Source organism: Rousettus aegyptiacus, unplaced genomic scaffold (assembly GCF_014176215.1).
Source record: "Rousettus aegyptiacus isolate mRouAeg1 unplaced genomic scaffold, mRouAeg1.p scaffold_m13_p_9, whole genome shotgun sequence".
NCBI lineage: Eukaryota > Metazoa > Chordata > Mammalia > Chiroptera > Pteropodidae > Rousettus > Rousettus aegyptiacus.
Window position 1 is genome coordinate 61,344,245 of NW_023416312.1, and position 18,497 is coordinate 61,362,741.

General features: G+C 35.5%; 1 protein-coding gene across 4 annotated transcripts in view; it reads left to right on the forward strand.

Annotated features, from left to right (window-relative positions):
• IL1RAPL2 (interleukin 1 receptor accessory protein like 2) overlaps nt 1-18,497 on the forward strand; it is a 1,139,149-nt gene that overhangs the window by 70,194 nt on the left and 1,050,458 nt on the right. For all 4 annotated transcript variants that reach the window (XM_036226644.1, XM_036226645.1, XM_036226646.1 and 1 more), the window contains exon 2: nt 4,224-4,323. In XM_036226644.1, coding sequence (XP_036082537.1) covers nt 4,242-4,323 — 82 coding nt within the window. In that variant the 5' untranslated portion in view covers nt 4,224-4,241. The remainder of the gene's footprint in view (nt 1-4,223; nt 4,324-18,497) is intronic.

An 18,497-nucleotide genomic window follows, 5' to 3' on the forward strand; every position in this document is an offset into this window, starting at 1 on the left:
ACCACTATGGAAAACAGTATGGAGTTTCCTCAAAAAACTAAGAATTGATCTACCATATTATCCAGCAGTCCCTCTACTGGATATTTACCCCAAAGACTTGAAAACTCATGTTGAAAAAGATATTTGTACTCTGATGTTCATAGCAGCATTATTTACGGTGGCCAGGATATGGAAGCAACCAAAGTGTCTTATAGTAGTTGATTGGATAAATAAGAGGTGGTACATATATACAATGGAATATTACCATTGAAGAGATGAAATATTGCCATTTTCGACAACAAGGATAGACCTCGAGATAATCATGCTAAGCGAAATAAGCGAAACAGAAAAATTTGAAAACCACATGATATCGCTTTTATATAGAATGTAAACCTAAAAGCAACAAACAAGACTAATAAACAGAGACTCATGGACATTGACAATACAGCAGTGTTTACCATAGGGTAGAGGGTCGGGGGAAGAAGGGATATAGATGGGGTAAAATGGGTCAAATATTTGGTGACAGAAAGAAATCTAAGTATGAGAGAGGAACACACAATGTATTATATATCCACCTTACTGTTAAATTTTACACCTGAAACTTACTGGATGTTGGTAACTTATGTGACCAAACAACTTAATTAATTAATTAATTAATTAAAAATAAAAAAAAAAATAAGATAAGTAAGTAGATAGATAAATGATAGATAAATGTGTGGAACTATATGTCGGGAGCTCAGCTGTCACATTTCTGAGACATTTGTTGGTTAGTGACAACATTTCAGCCAGTTGAACACTGCTAGGAGATTGCTTGCACTGGCCTTTCTCTTTATTTTAATTGGCAGTATGGCGGAGTTTCCCTTTCAATGGGAAATCTGAATCACCTATTGAACATACTACAAAATTCTTTTCTTACTCTGTTTTTTTTTTGTCATTTAACATATACAGATTGTTCCTCACTCTCTTGCACTTGACCAAGCACTTTAGTATACATACATCTCTTCATTTAGGTTATAGCTCCTTGAAGGCAAGGAGTGATGTTTTATAATCTTAGACTTGGTTTATAACTCTCATAACATCTAAATTCTAGGGCAAAAATCATTTAATAGTAGTTAAAAACTAAGGTTTTGTAATCACGCAGACCTAAATTCAACTTCTTTTTCTTTAATTTACTATTGTGACCTTGGATAAGTCACAAGTGTCAGTTTTTGAAAAGTGAGATGAAGATAATACTTCAGTAGGACATTGATAAGATAAAAGAGCATATAACAGTTTAGTGCAATGTTTGGCACACACGACATGCTCAATAAATTATAATTATTATTGTGTATAGTAGTTATTCTTCAAAATTTGTGGAATTAATAGACCCATCTTTAGAAACAATATTGGTAAATACACAGATTTGAAAACTTAATATGTCCAGTTTTCCTAATCTCCACTGATTTGAACTGACAAGAAGAGGAGTATATGAAATAATTCTGAGGTTAACACATTCAATTTCGATGATTGAATGTGTTAACTGGTCAAATTCAAATGTTAAGTATTTCATTTCACAAAAAGAGGAACGGGTCAATTAAATAGAGAAGTAGAAATATTTTAGAGTCAGTTATTTTCTATCCATAATATCTGAGTATCAGTTATAAAATACAGTTCTTATTAGGGGTGAAAATTATAACAATAACTACTGGATAAATGTTTTTTAATAAAGCTTTTCTCAAATAATCTTTAATTTTGTTACCATTTATAAAATATTAGAGTTTTTAAACTGATATTCTTTCCAAGCAAATTACAGTCCTTGCATTAAGACAGAAATAGTGAAGGTACGATCATGCATAAGATGGGTTGAGGGTAAGAAGAGGATGGCAGACTCTTAATATCTAACCACAAAGTAGAGTTGGTAACTGAGTGAACACAGGAGAAAGAATTAAATCAGAGATGAGACGATGTTCTTATCAAAGTCACTGAGGGTGATAAAAGTTGTAAACAGAGAGCCAAGACAGGAGAGCTTGTGTGCCTGTGGTTCAGGAAAATTTTGAATAATATGCTTTCCTTTCAAGGTCTAGAAACTACATAATCTTCTGAGCTGTGGAGTTCATAATGATCTTTTCAGAGTTTTGGTTTAGGTTCTCCCAAAAACAGACCCAAAGATAAGGGTTTGTATATAAGTAGTTTATTTGGGAGGTGATCCCAGGAAGTACTGCAAGGGAATGGCAAAGTCAAACTGGAAGGGAGGAAAAGCAACTAAATTGTGTTAATGAGCTTTTTACCACTCAGTCCTACTGTAACATACCAAGGGATGAAGGAGCTGTTGTATTTATTCACCAACTCCCATCATTGTCTGAGAGTCACTAATGGGATGTTAATAACCTAGAACTTCCAGTCTGCCACCTATGCTGTTCAAGCTGCTTTTGCAGATAGAGAACTCTTCAGGCAGAGAAACAAAAGAAGACTTCTACAGAAGACTTTAGGGGGTAGGCAAGAGGATAGGGAAGGGTAGGATATCAACAGTGTCCACTACAACTGGAGCAAGGACACATCTCAGATTTGTATAATGATATACTTGCTAAGAGATATTCCATTTTAAACAAATAGGTAACTTGGGAGGAAAAACACACATCAAAACTTACCATTTATTTGTATTACTTGAACCCTTGATATGATGTTATCTACATTAATATTCTTCTTTTATTCATTAAATATTTATTGGTAACCTATTATGTGTCAAGCTCTATGCTAGATGTTGAGAAGACAACAGTTCCTAAATGACTTCCCTAATAAAATTTACATTCTAGTGGTCAAGGAGTTGGGCAAAACAACCAAGCTAATTAATGTTACTGATTCATTAAAAGTTTCAACTCATTAAAATATAAACATTAAATAGTATTATTTTCCCCAATAATTTCTACCTATTGTGCTCTACTGTACTTATCTTTTTCCATGAGGAGATAGAGACAATGATAAAAATTTCAGTTAGTTTCTATAATTTTTTCAACTGTTTTCAAAGTTTCATTCTGATTTTAAAGTGTTTGTTTTTACTTACTCCAAGCACTTATCTGATTTAGATTTCCTTTTCTTCAAACAGATGGCATGTGCCTCTAATGGCTAAGAATTTGGAGCGTACATAGTAGGTTCTTGCACATCTCCACTCTTCCTCCTCTTTCTCCTGTGCCACCTCTGTTGGTGTTATATTGAGAAAGGAGTAACTGGGGAAGAGGGAGAGGAAAAACACATACTTGTGACCACTGGTGTCTTTTATTCGGTTAGTCATAATTGTTCTAAGTGCCTATGGACATAAACAGGTAGTTGTTATAACAGGCCTGATGATGAGATGATCCCCCCAGCAACTTATCTGGGCATTGGAAGTCCATTACAAGATTTGCTTATATGTCCCCTTAGAAATTCAGCTGGTGGCATCATACCACTTTCTTCCAAGGTATACTCATCTTGCCCCATGTTGCAAAGCAGAATAAAGAACCCTTACTTTGTTGTATGCATGTGTATATGGAGGGGAGCTTAATAATATTTCAATCCGATTTGATACTGTTTTCAGATATTTTTGGTTTTGGAACTGTTTAATTCTAGTTGTTTATGGTTCAGTACTGTTGATTTAAAAATGTCAGTGTCGAAGTTGAGTTAAAACTCTTCCTGTCGCGTAAATAAACAAAATAACTAAGTGCTGACCAGTCTTCTGAATAAAGCAAGTAAGGTGGTAAGATAGAGAATGATAGAGTGAGACTAAGATTGAGTAATTGAGAAAGGCCTTTTTTGGGGACTGAAACCTGTAGGATAGAGGAACTAAATGCATAAAAAATGGGAAGGACTACCCCAGGATGAAGACAAAATGCAAAGGCTATGAGGATGAAATGACCTTGGCATGTTCTAGGGACAAGTAAAATGTTCATAGTGGCTGGAACAGAGCCAAAGAGGAGAAAAATGCTGTGAATTAAGATCAAAGAGTCAACTGGGGTCCCTCCTGCAGGCTGTTGAAAGTCTAATGGAACTTCAGATTTTGCTCTAAATCCAGTGGGACACCATTGAACAGTTTTAAGCAGGGAGCTTTGACATAATTCAAGTGTGAACTTCCATATGTTCTTCTATCTGCATAAAAATAAACCCAGAAGTCACCAGAATGTCATTTTTTTTTCTGTAATGTGTCTTTGAGATTTGTGCAATTATAGATGCTGGTTTTTTTTTTTGAGGCCAAGATCTATGATTCAAACTTCATGTTCTTTTTGACTTTTCAGCTCCAAGGACAGTGAATAATGAAGCCACCATTTCTTTTAACACTTCTGGTCTGCTATGTAGTTAGCACAAGACTGAAGATGGTGTCAAAGAGAAATTCTGGTAAGTTGCTGGCAACTTTTTCACTATTTAGTCAAAATGTGGTTTTGAGAGCATCCATAGAGTATCTATGCCTTTAACTATGAATTTCTTTAAACAAAAACACATATTTCAGCTATGTTGAAAAGTAGCCAAAATAAAAATGAGATTTTAGTCTACCACTGAGAAAATGTTGAGAAACCAGAGCGATTTTATTCAACTTCAGTGACAGTATACTTTCAGTGGACAATGGAATGTTAAGGGCCTACTTAGGTTGGTTAAATTTGCTAGCGAATATATACCTGTAAGCAAACATTTCAGATGAGAAGACAGGAAACCTTTAAAAAAATATATCATTTTCCTTTTCATTGAGTATGCAGTGCTATGTTTAAATGAAAGCTTTTGACAAATATTTGTGAGCTTTAGTTCCTCATATCTTCACATTTGTACTGAGTCTCTAATAGGCAGAGATTTAAAGCCTCCAAGTTCAGAAATATAAGCTAATTGCCTGAAGAGGAATTTCTTGAGAAGAAACACCTATTCCTAGAACATGGTGGTAAGGCAGGCAGTCATAATTATACTGAGATTAGCTGTAGCCAGGAGCTATCCCAATCAAAGCTTAATCATTGTTTAATAACACTTGGATACATGTGTCTTTCAGTCTTGATTATGTATCCTAACTATAATTATAAACCATGCACAAGCTTTTAAAAATTGGTTTTCTGTCTGTAATCATTCCAGTAAAACAATGAAGAATGTGTTATTATATGGAAACAAAAGACTACAATAGGACTTTTTGCTGCCTCCTAATTCAGTTATTTTCTAGAATTAAATGTGTGCTCTTTCTCATTAAGTATAAAACCAAGGCAATGATGTGCATGCCTATGTTTCAAAGCAATAAATGCTGGCTGGGGCTTGGAGTTTGACTAATGTTTGTTTTCTGAGGTGAGAATACTTGCTAATTGAATTATCTAAAGAATAGTATTATTCTTCAGTTGATAATATATTAAGAAGTCTTTCACAAAAGTGGGTAGCAGGTTATAAAATAGAGCAACAGCGCTGAAGTCCAAAGGATTCTGGAATGGTAAAGGCAGAGCGATATATTGCCTTTCCCTCCCCTTAAAGACTTATGTGTGTATTTAACACATTTTTGTATATTGTGAGTCTCAGCTATATTTGTATGTAGAGTTTTACCTATAACATCTCAAACTTGGCATATTTTATATGACTGCATTTCTTTTCCTTACTTTTGAAGTCATATTTTAACTTTCAATCTTGGTTCAGATTGATTATTGCTTAAATAAAATACTTAGAGATATTATTAATTACTAACAAATGTAATCAGTTGGAGCAGATTCCTTTTTTCTCACTTGGTTGTGTCATAATGTCTATAGCAGAGTCAGAAAGGAAAAAGAAAGAATTGAGAGTTTCAAAAGCTACCTATATTATGGTAGCTTAATTCAGGTAAAATCCAAAAAGAAAAAAAGAAAAAAAAAGGAAAAGAAAAGAAAAAGAAAAAGAAAAAGTTGCTACCTATGTATTCTGTCTTGTTTTCTTAGTTTGTTTATTATTTATGAGGAGAGAGGTTGTTTAAAAACTTATATACATATAGGAAGTTAAAAGATCAACTTTTTAATGCTTCTTCCCTTTATTCTTTAATTATCAAGTACGAAGCTGTCTGTGAATACTAGGGGCTTTTTCTGCTTAGTGTGGCCAAGTGGTGTCATATCTGCAGTGAGCTTTATTTAAGAAACACCCCAAAAGATATTCCCCTGAGAGTGAATATGTTAGAATGGGTTTAGTCGCTCCTCCTCCATCCATTTATCCTCAGCAACCTACTAAAATAATAGCAGTTTTATATTGGAAGAAAACTTTTCTTACAGGGTTTGGGAAGTGATAATGATTTGAATGCAGTTGGTCTTTTTTTTTTAATACTGCCCTGCTTCTATTTATGGTGTATGTGGAGTAGGCAGAGAAGGCTAATAGCATAATATTGTTCTGTGCATGTCTGTGTGTATGTGTGTATTATTTCAAAATACAGAAACACAAACCAAGCTTGGGATGAAACAGAAATCCTAATGTTACTGCTGGTGTGATATGAAATCTGGTGTCACTCCAGCAGCATGGGGGTGGGGGTTGGGGCCTCGGTTCTTCCCTGCCAACACAGAAGGAATTACAGGTCAGCAATATTTAGAAGGAGATGAGTCACACTAAGGAAAGCTGCTGCCCTGTGGATTTTGGGAGGTGAAAAGATAAAAGAAGACAGAGTATGGTCCAAGGGAGGAGCAGGTTTTCAGTGAAGAGAGCTGAAATGGCAAGAAGTGGGAAGGTGTGTTTATATTTGGGCCATAATGGTAGATCCTAGATGACCTGTTTGTGAGGTCACTTTGACAACTGGCTGCTATATAACACTTTGCCTACAGTACATGTACTTTCCCACAATTCAGTCTGTTATAATTAGATTCATGAACTTTCAGTCATAGTCATGATATTATAATGATGGTATAATGAGACTGAGGTTATGGGCTGGTTGGGGCAGTATTTTCTGCACATGCATCTATGGCAGGTTTAGCCAGCACCTTTTATGGTCTTTGTGCCCTAGGGTTTGGGATAATTTATAACTCTAAAATGGAAGTGTTTTAGGATGTCTGTAAGGAAGGTCTTTAAGTGAGGTTTCCATGGTTACAGAGCTGGGCCTTCACTCCTGTCAGTCATGCCTACCTAACTACCTAAGACTAAGTTGTCCATAGCTGATGAAAATGGGAGTACTTTGGAACAGTTCTTTTCACTCTTCCCTTTTATTTAGTCACTTTCATCATAACCTCTTCCCAGGCCCTACACTCCTGTTAATATTATTATTTTATGTAGAAAATAGAACTACTTGCCCTCTTATTATGATAGTCCTATTTGTGATGGCCTTATCTTTTGAAGAACATTAAAAATCACTTGGGCAGATCTGTAGTACAAAATTTTGCTTTATTAAATCTGCAAGGTCCTTTGGCCTTTGCCAACTAAAGAGATCTGAATTCAAGCTTGAATATTTGTTATTTTGGGGATTACCAATGGAACTCATGACTTTTACGTTTCTCTCTTCCTTCCCTTCCCCCAAGTTGAAAAATCAAGAATGCGCCCTTTACTCATTAACATTTTTAACTGTTTAGTCTCATATATAAAGCCAATTATAATAATTTCTGTGTAGCTCATTATAGGTAAGGATCCCTTTTACCAAGACCCCTGCAACTACTGATACCAAGGGCCTCTCTTATGCACATGACAGAGGACCAAGGGATGAAAGTTTCTTTTTCTGTACATGTCAATGAAAGAAAAGAATAAAACACTTACTTAAAAAAAATCTAGTATGGACTCATATTGAAACAAACCTCTTGGTTTCCAGTAGTATACAATTTTTTAGAAGTTAAAATACAGATTATTTTTCTAGGTTATACCGATTCACAGTGGGCAAGCCAAACCTCAGCCCTGGCTCAAGAAACAGAAAATATGGCTCTGAGATTTCATGTAGGACCTGGTTGCATTAGAACATACCAAAATGCACAGCATCTAATTTTAAGGACTGTAACTAATTGGTCAAGTATGGGCTTGTCATCTTCTTTACAGAATACTCAAGAGGTCCTTCAGTAGTGGCATTCTCTAAATTTAGGACTAAATAGATAAGGTCTTTAGACAGTATATGAAAAATAGGTTTATTTTACTTAAAGGTGTCATTTTATATGGTAATGAACTGGCTAATATCTTGACAAAGGCATGATAGAAACACCAAATAGAAGATACATGTATCTAAAACTAATTTTGAGTATGGTAAGGGGTAAAATAAACTCTCCTTTAAGAGATTGCCCAAGGGCTTGCATTTATCTATTTCTTTTTACCTCAAAAATTATGTCCCAAGAGTATCCATGGGCTCTATTTTGCTTTTCTTTGACTGTTATTGTTGTTGTTGCTGCTGCAGGAAAATATGAGCTGTGTTATGTAGTTGTTGGCATTCAAATCTCCCAGCCTGTATCTCTAAATCAGAGGAGAAGGGAAAAAGTTGACCATTTTTTTGAGAAGATATGTTTACTCCTGAACCAAAATTGAGTCACTTCGCATCAGTACATCTGGAGGATGACCATAACAAAGCAACTTCTCAGTGATCTGTTGTTTGAAGAAAAATCGCAGAGATACCAAAACATCTTAATTAACTAGAAAAATGTGGTCTTTACTGGCAAGGTGGCTTGGAAGGCCTGCTGGCACACAGTAGGTACTTATAGATACATTTTGATTTAACTTGAACAGAACCATTCAATTCCATATAATGAGAGAATGGCTTTACATGAGGCTTCGGCTGAGAGGTTTATAGATGTATGAAATTTTCTGATTGTTGATAAGAGGATAGATGCTTGTTCTCTCTAGAAATTCTTTGGTTTTAGAATTTCTAGTCTAATGACTAAGAAGACTTTAAAGGCAGACACAGAGGTTATGTGAATCTGTATTTTCGACAAAAGCTAGAAAGAGTCTTTCAAACAACTTCCAAGTATAAACAACCACCCTTTTGTGAAATTGATTGTTATTAATTAAAAATAAAATGAAATATAAAGACTTCTTAGAAATAAGACAAAATGTTTTATTTTAAAATGGCAATAATAATGTTGCTCTGAGGATATTCACATTGTGCCTTTAGCTGTGTAGTGTAAGAGCACTGGATTAGAAATTAGATCAACAAAGTATTATTGAAATCTCATCTCCTAAATTTATTCTAATAAACTAAAATCAAGGAGAACAATACCACTCTATAATCTCTTCTTTAATTAAAAGGAATAATCTGAGACTTGATACTTTACTCTTTTTAATTAGGGTGACTTCCATGGAGGAAACTGAATCTTTGAAAAAAGGGAAGGTGGAACTGAAGGGACTGCTTGGTCATTGGAAGTGGTATACAAGTGGTATTAAACTTTGGAGTATAGGACAAAGTTTATAGCAAGTAAAGAGTAGTTAGGGATGATGAGAGAGAGTAGTCAGAAAAAATTTATGGTCAGAATGGAGCCGAATGAAACTCACACTTACTAAAGAAGTTGAAGGGCAAATAACTTTGGAATTCTCAGTCATTGAATTTTATGTGGCCCAAGGCATGGACAGTCATGACACACTATTGCACTTACTATATGTCCCATGGTGGTGGAAGGGAAGAGGAAAAATAAATAAAAATTCCCTTATTCAATAATATTTTATTTCATTGGGATAAATGGCTAAACAAATTATGCTAATCTGATAGAACACTATATAGCTATTAAAATGACCAGTATTTAGACCATATCCATACACAGAAATGTGAATATTAATAATTTTAAGCAAAAAAATAAAATGCATTGATGTTAAAATATGCATTTATGCAAACAAAATTGAAACATAATTTGTTATGATGTTTAACATTTATAGTTAAATGATTTTTTTCCATAAAGTTTCTTAAATATATGACAAAAATAAGAGATACACTTACCTAGAAGGAAACGTTCTTACTGAGAATGCTTCACATATTAATCTTCTACAGAATAATACAAGAGAATTGTATTTAATATTAAATTTGCATAACACAGCTCTCCAAAGCTGGGGGAGTCAGAGAAGAGCAGAGTCAGCACAAATTTGAGTCAAAAAGAGCAGGGTCAATTTCTATAGAAAATGAGGGGCTTGAGGTAAGCTTTGACAGCAAGTAGAACCAGAGTGAACAGGAATGAGGGAGGAGAATGTCAAGGCAAGGAAGGAGCACAGTGTAAGTGATGGAGATGGTGTAAGTATGGAACACATGTCTAGGGAGAAATTTAAGTCTGCAAGAGGGAAGCAGTTGAATTTGGCTAAGCAAGCCAAGCCAAGCTTAAAGATAGAGGCTCCTAACTCTAGGTTAGGGTAGAATAGATTAGTTGTATATTTTATTTTTTCAGTAGAATAGTGATGAATGAAGACTCTTGCTGTAATCTACAGGGTTGACTGCAAAGGGTAGCCAGGTAGAAGAGAAGTCTAAAATGATTCCCATGGAGGAAACTTGACTTAAGAATTTTATGGCGGGACAGATAGGAATTAGTTTCTTTTAATCTTTTCTTAACTTTTTATCTTGAAACATTTCCAAACTTAGAAAAAAGTTACAATAGTACAATGACCATTTATAAACTCTTCACCTATATACACCAATTGTTTGTTACACTTGTTTTCCCTGTCACTCGTTTCCATCATTAAATGTGATGTTAGCTCTGGAGTTTCACAGGTGTTCTTTAAGGGTAGAGGCATTTCTCTTCTATTCCTACTTTGCTGAGATTTTTGCATTATAAATTACTGCTGAATTTTGTCACATGCCTTTTTTGTAAATCTTGAGATAATCAGATGATTTCATCCTTTACATGTTAATGTGATCAATTAAATAGATTTTCAAATGTTGAGCCAGCCCTACTATAAAAGATAACTCCTATTTAGTCATAATGTATTATTCATCTTATATGTTCCTCGATTTATTTTAATTTTTTGATTGTTGAGGTTTTTGCATCTATATTCATAAACAGATATTGTCTGTTTATTTTTTGGTAATGCTTTTATTATGTTTTGGTGTCAGGGTTATGTTAGCCTCTTAAAATAATATGGGAAGTGTTTTGCTTTTTCTATTTTCTGAAATGAGTTTGATATTATTGACCATTGATGTCTTCTGGATTTAAAGTTCTCTTTGTGGAAAGTTTTTTTTTTTTAATTGTAGTTGTTAATGCTTTGATTTCTTCAATCGGTACAAAACTACTCAGATTTTCTCTTTCTTCTTAAGTCAGTTTGTGTTTTTATAAGGGATTTATCCATTTCACATAAGTCTTAAAATTCACTGATGTTGAGTCATCCATAATATTCATTTAATATCCTTCAAATGTCCGTCAGATCTGGAATATTATCCCCTCTTTCATTCTTGATATCGATTATTTTTTTTTCTTAATTAGTCTTGCTTGCTGAGGGTTTATCGAGTTCATTAATTTTTTCAAAGAACCAAGTTTTGAATTTGTTAATTTTCTTTGTTACATGTTTATTGTTCTTTTTTTTGTTTTTTATTCTTTCTTTCTACTTTTGGTTTAACTTGTTCATCATTTTCTGGTTTCTTACTATGAAAATTTAGATTATGGATCTTAAAACTTTCTAAATCATGTATTTTTCAAATTTAGAATTATACTACATATATATTCTCCAACCTGATTTCTCACTTAAAATGATATTTATACCTGTAACTTCTAATCCTGAGCAATAAATATCTAACTCAATCTTTTAAATACCATACAGTTTTTCAGTGTGGATTTAATATAAATTTAAACCTATACTCTATTTATGGAGGTTAGGGCTTTATCCTTAGGTTTTTGCTATCCCAAAAGAGTGCTGCAAAGAGCACCCTATTACATAGATGTTAGTGAACTAGAAGGGCACATGCTTTTGTAGGATAGATCCCTATAAGTCGAAATATTGGGTAAAATATTGATTTACATTTTTGAAAGATGCTGACAAATTGCCCACTAATATCATGGTACCGAACCTATATTTTCACCAACAGAATACTAGAATCCTCTCTCATTACACATTTGCTAACTGTATATTGTCAATTAAAAAAAATTGCCAATCTAAATCCAAATGAAAACATCTCATTGTTTACTAAAATCCTCATCTTGACTATGATGAGTTTGTTCTTCGGATTCAAAAAACTTTGGAAGTGTGTGTGTGTGTGTGTGTGTGTGTGTGTGTGAGAGAGAGAGAGAGAGAGAGAGAGAGAGAGAGAAGAGAGAAAGAGAGAGAGAGAGAGAGAGAGAGAGAAGAGAGTAGGAGGGTGAGAAATTAGCAAAGCAGCAAAGCTATCCATATGAGGAAATATTTCGGTTGCTGTACATATTAAACACCTAATATGATCGAAATATTGAAGTTCTTTATGACACTGGTCCTCAAAAATGTGCGGATTATTAAGAGTCAGGCCCTGTTTCTCTCTGTGGGTGTGATTTAGGAGAGCTGCATTTAAGTGTGTTCTGCAGACAAGAAACACATGTTTTAAGAGGCATCTATGAAAGCCTTGAGATGAATCGCACATATTTGGCATCACTGCTTTGTGGAGAAATAAGACAGTGGTTGAGCAGTTGCCTGGAACTAAATTCTGCTAAGGAATGTCATAGAAACATGACATTTATTAATTTACCAAACGTACAAGCACAGTATGTAAAAAGTCCTATGCTGGGCACCTTTAGATGATTAGAAATAGACAGAGAATGCTCTTTGCCCCCAAGGGATTCAGTAAATCACAGGGGAAGGGAGAAACTAATAGGCATTGACGCATTGACTGGTGCTATGTACCAGGCACTTTACGTACACTGTTTCCTCATACAAAGACACTGAGGTAAGTAGGTCCCAATATTGTCTCATTTTACAGATGAGGGAATTAGGGCTTCAAGTGGATAAATAATTTGACCACTTTTATATAGCTAGTAAGGGGCAAAACCAGGATTCAAACCCAGGTACGTCTGACTCTGCAGTGCCCTTAAATTCTCTGCCACACTTGCCTCTTTGTGTGGGCACCATTATCTTCTTTTTATAGATGAGAAAGCTGAAGCTCAGGGAAGGTAAGTTTATCAAAGGCCTAGAACTATTAAATTGCAAATCCAGGTTTGGGGTCATGATCTGATTCCAAGGTGCATGTTCTTTTCACTACACCACAGATATGACTTATTTACAACTCTTATAAAAGGCATAAAAGAAGTACAGATACAGTTCAGATGAAAGAGAAATTATTTCTACCTGGTGTGAGGGTGATTAGGGGAGAGGTGTCATTTGACATTGACTATGAAGACTGGGTTTAGAATAGTAATGGGGCAATATACTTAGAGGGAATAGCAGGAGCAAACATATGAATGCCTAAAGTGCAGGCTATTTTTGAGTACTAAGTAGCCCAGATTGGCTGGAGGATAGTATGCTATTCATCTAGCTGAAGAGACATATTTGCACAGAAACAAGTAGCTAGACAGATGGTGTCTTGAGTATATATCTACTTTTTAAAATTATAGAAAATATATTGGAAATCTAGAAAGAAAATATGAGTTGAGTTGCCTCAGATTGAAAGGCAAGGGGTGACATTGGTGGGACATTATAATGTCTTGAACTTTTAGTGTTTCTGTTCACATGTTTTCCATTTGTTATAATAAGAAGGTTCAATCATAGCTTTATTTTCAATTCTGAAAATTTATTTTGAATAAAAGAAATTACTGAGTAAGATAGTACCACTTTCTAAATCAGAATGAAGTTTATCTGTATTCTTTAGCCTCAGGGAATTAATGATTTAAAAAAAATAAAATAAAGGAAGTTGCTCCTGGTCTTAGCATTCCCAGCAGGTGGCACTGTAATACATTTCTTCTATAGCTCTGAAGTAGCATTTTACAATTCTTATGACTGTCTTCGGAGTTCCACATGAGAAAGAACAAAAGCTTTTCTAATCACCGTGCTGTGATTGAGCTAATCTGTTGCAAACATGCAGTAAGTACCCTCCCTACTCACCCCCATGATTCTCTAGTTTGTGAGGGCTACTCTGCTTAGATGATCACAGAACTACCTCTGGCCTATTCCATTTTTCCCAAAGAAGGTGACTATGAGGTAGAGCTCTAGTTACTTGTCAAGCAGTTCTCAGTTAGGTGTTGAGAGGCTGAAGGCAGGGAAAAATTATGAGGCTGGAAAACTTTTCTTTTGGCACTGCCTGCAGTTTCTAGGGCATCTAGCCATCACCAAGGCTGAGCAGTATACAAACAATTCCATTTTCTTGACCTCTCCCACTCCCCTTTACTTGGAATGATCTTGTTCTTTAATAGATAAGCTATTTCATCTTTAAATCATTCCAGGCTGGTATGTTGGGATGTTACTGAACATTTGATGTTGTTAAACACGCCTTCCTTTTGACATTCTCTTCTCCTTTTGCTCAAGTGACACCACTTTATCCTGGATCTATCTATATTTTTCTGATCACTCTTTTTCAGTCTCTGTGTTTACCTCATTTTCTTCTGACTGTCTCTAAAAAGATTTTTTTTGCCAGCTATTTCTCCTTAATATGTCTTTTATAAATCACTCTATATTCTTGAGTTTCCATTCTCTTGGTATTAACTATCCACTGTTAGTGCTTATCAACACTGATTGCCTATTAGAATCACAGGTGGAGTTATTTTTTAAAAAATACTGTTGTATAAGTCTTACCCCAAGAGGTACTGATTTCTTTAAGCTGGAGTGAGGCTCAGGCATCATGAGGGATTTTTGTTTGTTTGTTTATTTTAACGTTGAGGTGATTCTAATCTGCAGCCAAGGATAAGAACCTGTGACCTTTTGAGGCTTCTAGACCTAGCAATTCAGTCTTTATATCTCTTATGAGTTACATCTACTATTTACCTGAAGACATCTTCACTTGACTTTCTCACATGTACTTTGAATCAACTTGTTCAAAATTGAACTTTTAATCTCTTCCTTTCAAATCCCACTCTTCCTCTTGCATACCTCATCTTAGTTAAAATGGCACTATCATTCTTTTTGAACCAGGATATACGGTGTGATCACCAAATCTTTCATAATTTTCCATATCCAGTAATCGCCAAGTTGTACTAATTCTAATTCTAAAATATCTTCCAAATCCACCCCACTCCTTCCCAGTCGACCTGTATCTGACTTAGTTTAGCCTTTTTATAATTTCTCTCCTAATGACTGATTGCACAAAGTTCCTACCTGGGCTTCCTGCTTTCAGCTTCCAGTCCCTTCTACACTCTCGCCCATGTTCCATAATACTTGCGCATGGTGTTTTTACTAGTTTGTTTGCTTTTAATTTTAGATGTAATCATATTTTCTCCCTACAAAATAAAATTCCTTTGCCCCCCTACTGCAGTCAAGATAAAGTTTAAATGCCTTGGAGTATTTAAATGTCTTGTGGTATATAAACATTCTGTGGTATACACGATCCTTCTTACTTAATTCCTTAATTCATTTATTCATTCAGTAATTAAATAGGTCATACATATCCCGTCTCATACAAGCCACCATGGGTTATTCATCATTCAAAAAATAAAACTGTTCACTTTCCCATCTCTGAGCATTTGCTCTTGTGCCTTTCTTCACTTGTGAACCACTTCCCAACTTCTCTGCCTTTCGATAATCCTACTCATCTTTGAAGATCCATTTCAAATATCATTTTCTCTGCGAAGCTTTCCTTGGATTGCCCCACTTACCCACTTCTTCCAGACAGAATTAATTGTTATTCTGATGTGTTCCTGTACCATTTTCCACCTTTATTGAAAAATAATAGTTGCTTGATTTACATTGTATAATTCAATGAGATTTTTTTCAATTATAGTTGTCATACAATAATATACCAGTTTCAGTTGTATAACATAGTGATCAGATATCCATATTACTTGCAAAGCGATCACACCACTAAAGCTAGTACTTTTCTTCCCCTTTACATATTTATTACAACATTATTAACCATATTCCATATGCTACACTCTATATCTCTGTGTCTATTCTGCAACTATCCATTTGTACTTGTTAATACTTTTGCCTTTCTTTGTCCCCTTAACACCTCTCCCATCTAGTATCCTTCTAAATATTCTGTGTCTATGAGTTTATATCTGCTTTTTTTTGTTGTCGTTGATTTTGTTCTTTAGATTCCACATGTATATGGAAACATGTGCTATTTGTTTTTCTCTATCTGACCCATTTCATTCAGCACAATACACTCTAGGTCCATCAAGGCAATATCATTTTCCATCCCTTTCCTTTTAGTCTCTGCGTCTTTTAATCTGAAGTGAGTCTCTTGTAGGCAGCATATGTAGGGGCCTTATTCTCTGATCCATTTGGCCACTATATTTTTTGGTTGGAGCACTTAATTCTTTTCCATTTGAGGCAATTGTTGATAGGAAAGTAGTTATTACCATTCTTTATTCCTGTTTTGAATACATGTTTTTTTTTCTTGTGAAAGAAGTCCCTCCAACATTTCCTGTAATACTGGCTTGGTGATGATAAATTCCTTCAGTTTATTTTTGTCTGGGAAGCTCTTTATCTGTCCTTCCACTCAAATGATAGCTTTGGTGGATAAAGTATTCTTGTTTGTAGATCCTGGGTCTTCATCACGTTGAATATTTTGTGTCAAGCCCTTCTGTCCTGTATAGTTTCTTTTGAGAAATCAGCTGCCAGTCTTATGGGTGCTCTCTTGTGGGTAACTGTTTTTCTCTTGCTGATTTTAAGATTCTCTCTTTGTATTTAACCTTCGGCATTTTAATAATGTGTCTTGGAATGGGCCTCTTTGAATTCCTCTTTCTTGGGATTCTCTGAGCTTCCTGGGGTTTTATGTCTGTTTCCTTCGCCAGGTTAGGAAAATTTTCCATCATTATTTCTTCAAATAACTCTTCAACATCTTGTTTTTCTTCCAGTGCCCCTATGATATGGATCTTTTTTTCTTTTTACCTGTAATAGCGTCCCATAGGCTTCTTAAATTATTATTATAGTCTTGGCTTCTTTTTTCTTGCCATTCTGATTGAATGTCCTTGGCTTTCCCATCCTCTATATAGGTTATTTGATCCTCTTCTTTATTCACTCTGTTGATTTCACTTAATATAGTTCTCATCTCAGATAATGTGTTCTTCATTTCTGACTGGTTCCCTTTTATAATTTCCATTTCCATTTTTATGTTTATCTCTTTGCTAGAGTTCTCACTGAATTTATATACACTACCCATAAGTTCCTTGAGCATCTTTATAACCAGTGTTTTGAACTCTGCATCTGTTAGATTGCTTGACTCAATTTTCCTGGATCTCTGTTCTGTTCTCTCATATGGTTTCTACTTCCTTGTCTTACCATTTTGGCTGCCTTTCTGTGTCTGTTTCTATGTACTAAGGAAATGTCCTAAATCTCCCTGTCTTATTAGTGTGGCTTTGTGTAGTAGGTGTCCAGTGGTACAGTCATGAGAGAAGTTTAGTTGCAGGCCAAATTGGCTCCAGCCTGTACCCTTCAAGCCACCTGTTAAGATTCAGCAAACAATCCACAGGTGCTGTACTTACATTTGCCTCAAAAGTGCACACTAGAAACTGAGGCCAGCTGCTACTAGTATGAGTCTTGGCGCTGCTCAGCAAGGAGAACCTAAGTGAAGAATACCTGGATGTGGCTTGGGTGGGGCCACCAGCTGGGGGAGGCGGTGTTTCAGGGAATCCTCAGGACAGAGCAACCTCTGTTATCCAGTTTGATGATGTCTCCTCCATGGTGGTGTTAAGTCTGCACACTGGGAGGTGGGGAGGGCTCAAAAGAGGAACAGTGGATACCGCCAGCACTTCTGTACAGATGAGTCTCACCCATATCCTGACTCTGACAACTTAAAGTCCCCCTGTAGGTCGCTGGTGTCTCCTGTGCAGCCGAACCGGTGCTGGTGCTCAGATCCAGCAGCTCTGTTACTGAGAAAGTCCACTCGTGGATATGGCCCCTTTAAGAGGTGTCTGCTGCTGCCACTGCTACAGCTTGTCTTACTCAGTTGTTCGGTACCAGGCAGCCTTGTGTCCTTGCCCTGTCCTACATTCTGCCATTGCAGGGTGATTTATTAGATTTCTCCCTAGTTTTAGGCCTTGTTTATCTATATCCCAGGAAATTTTCCTTGCTGTTTGCTCCTTGTTCCTGTCACAACTTTGATTTGGTTGCCAGAAGCATGAATAGAGCCTCTATTATCTACTCTATTTTCCCCCCTCCTGTAGCATTTGGTTTATACTTCTATACTGGAACTGGTCATATTGTGATTTAGTTATTTATGTGTCTGCTTTTTCTACCACACCTATGAACACTTCAAAGGCATAAATTATTTATTTGAATTCTCTGTACTTCGCCGACTGCCTTGCACATAGTAGTCTATCTACAAATGTTTGTTAGATGAGTAAATAAATGCTTATGAATACTTGGTACCCTAACAGACTTGAGGAGAATGATTGAGATAGGAAATCATTGAGTAACATTGAATTACCAAGTATTTTACTTCTCACAGTTTGGGAGAACATAGCCCACCTACCCTCAGGTTCTGCTGTTTTGATGAGAAGGATTTATCAAGCACTACCGGAGCCTTCTACAGTTCCATTTTCATCTGCAGAGCCCAAATTCATATAGACTTTGTAGTTTATAATGAGTTTTCAATGTGTAAACTTCACCCA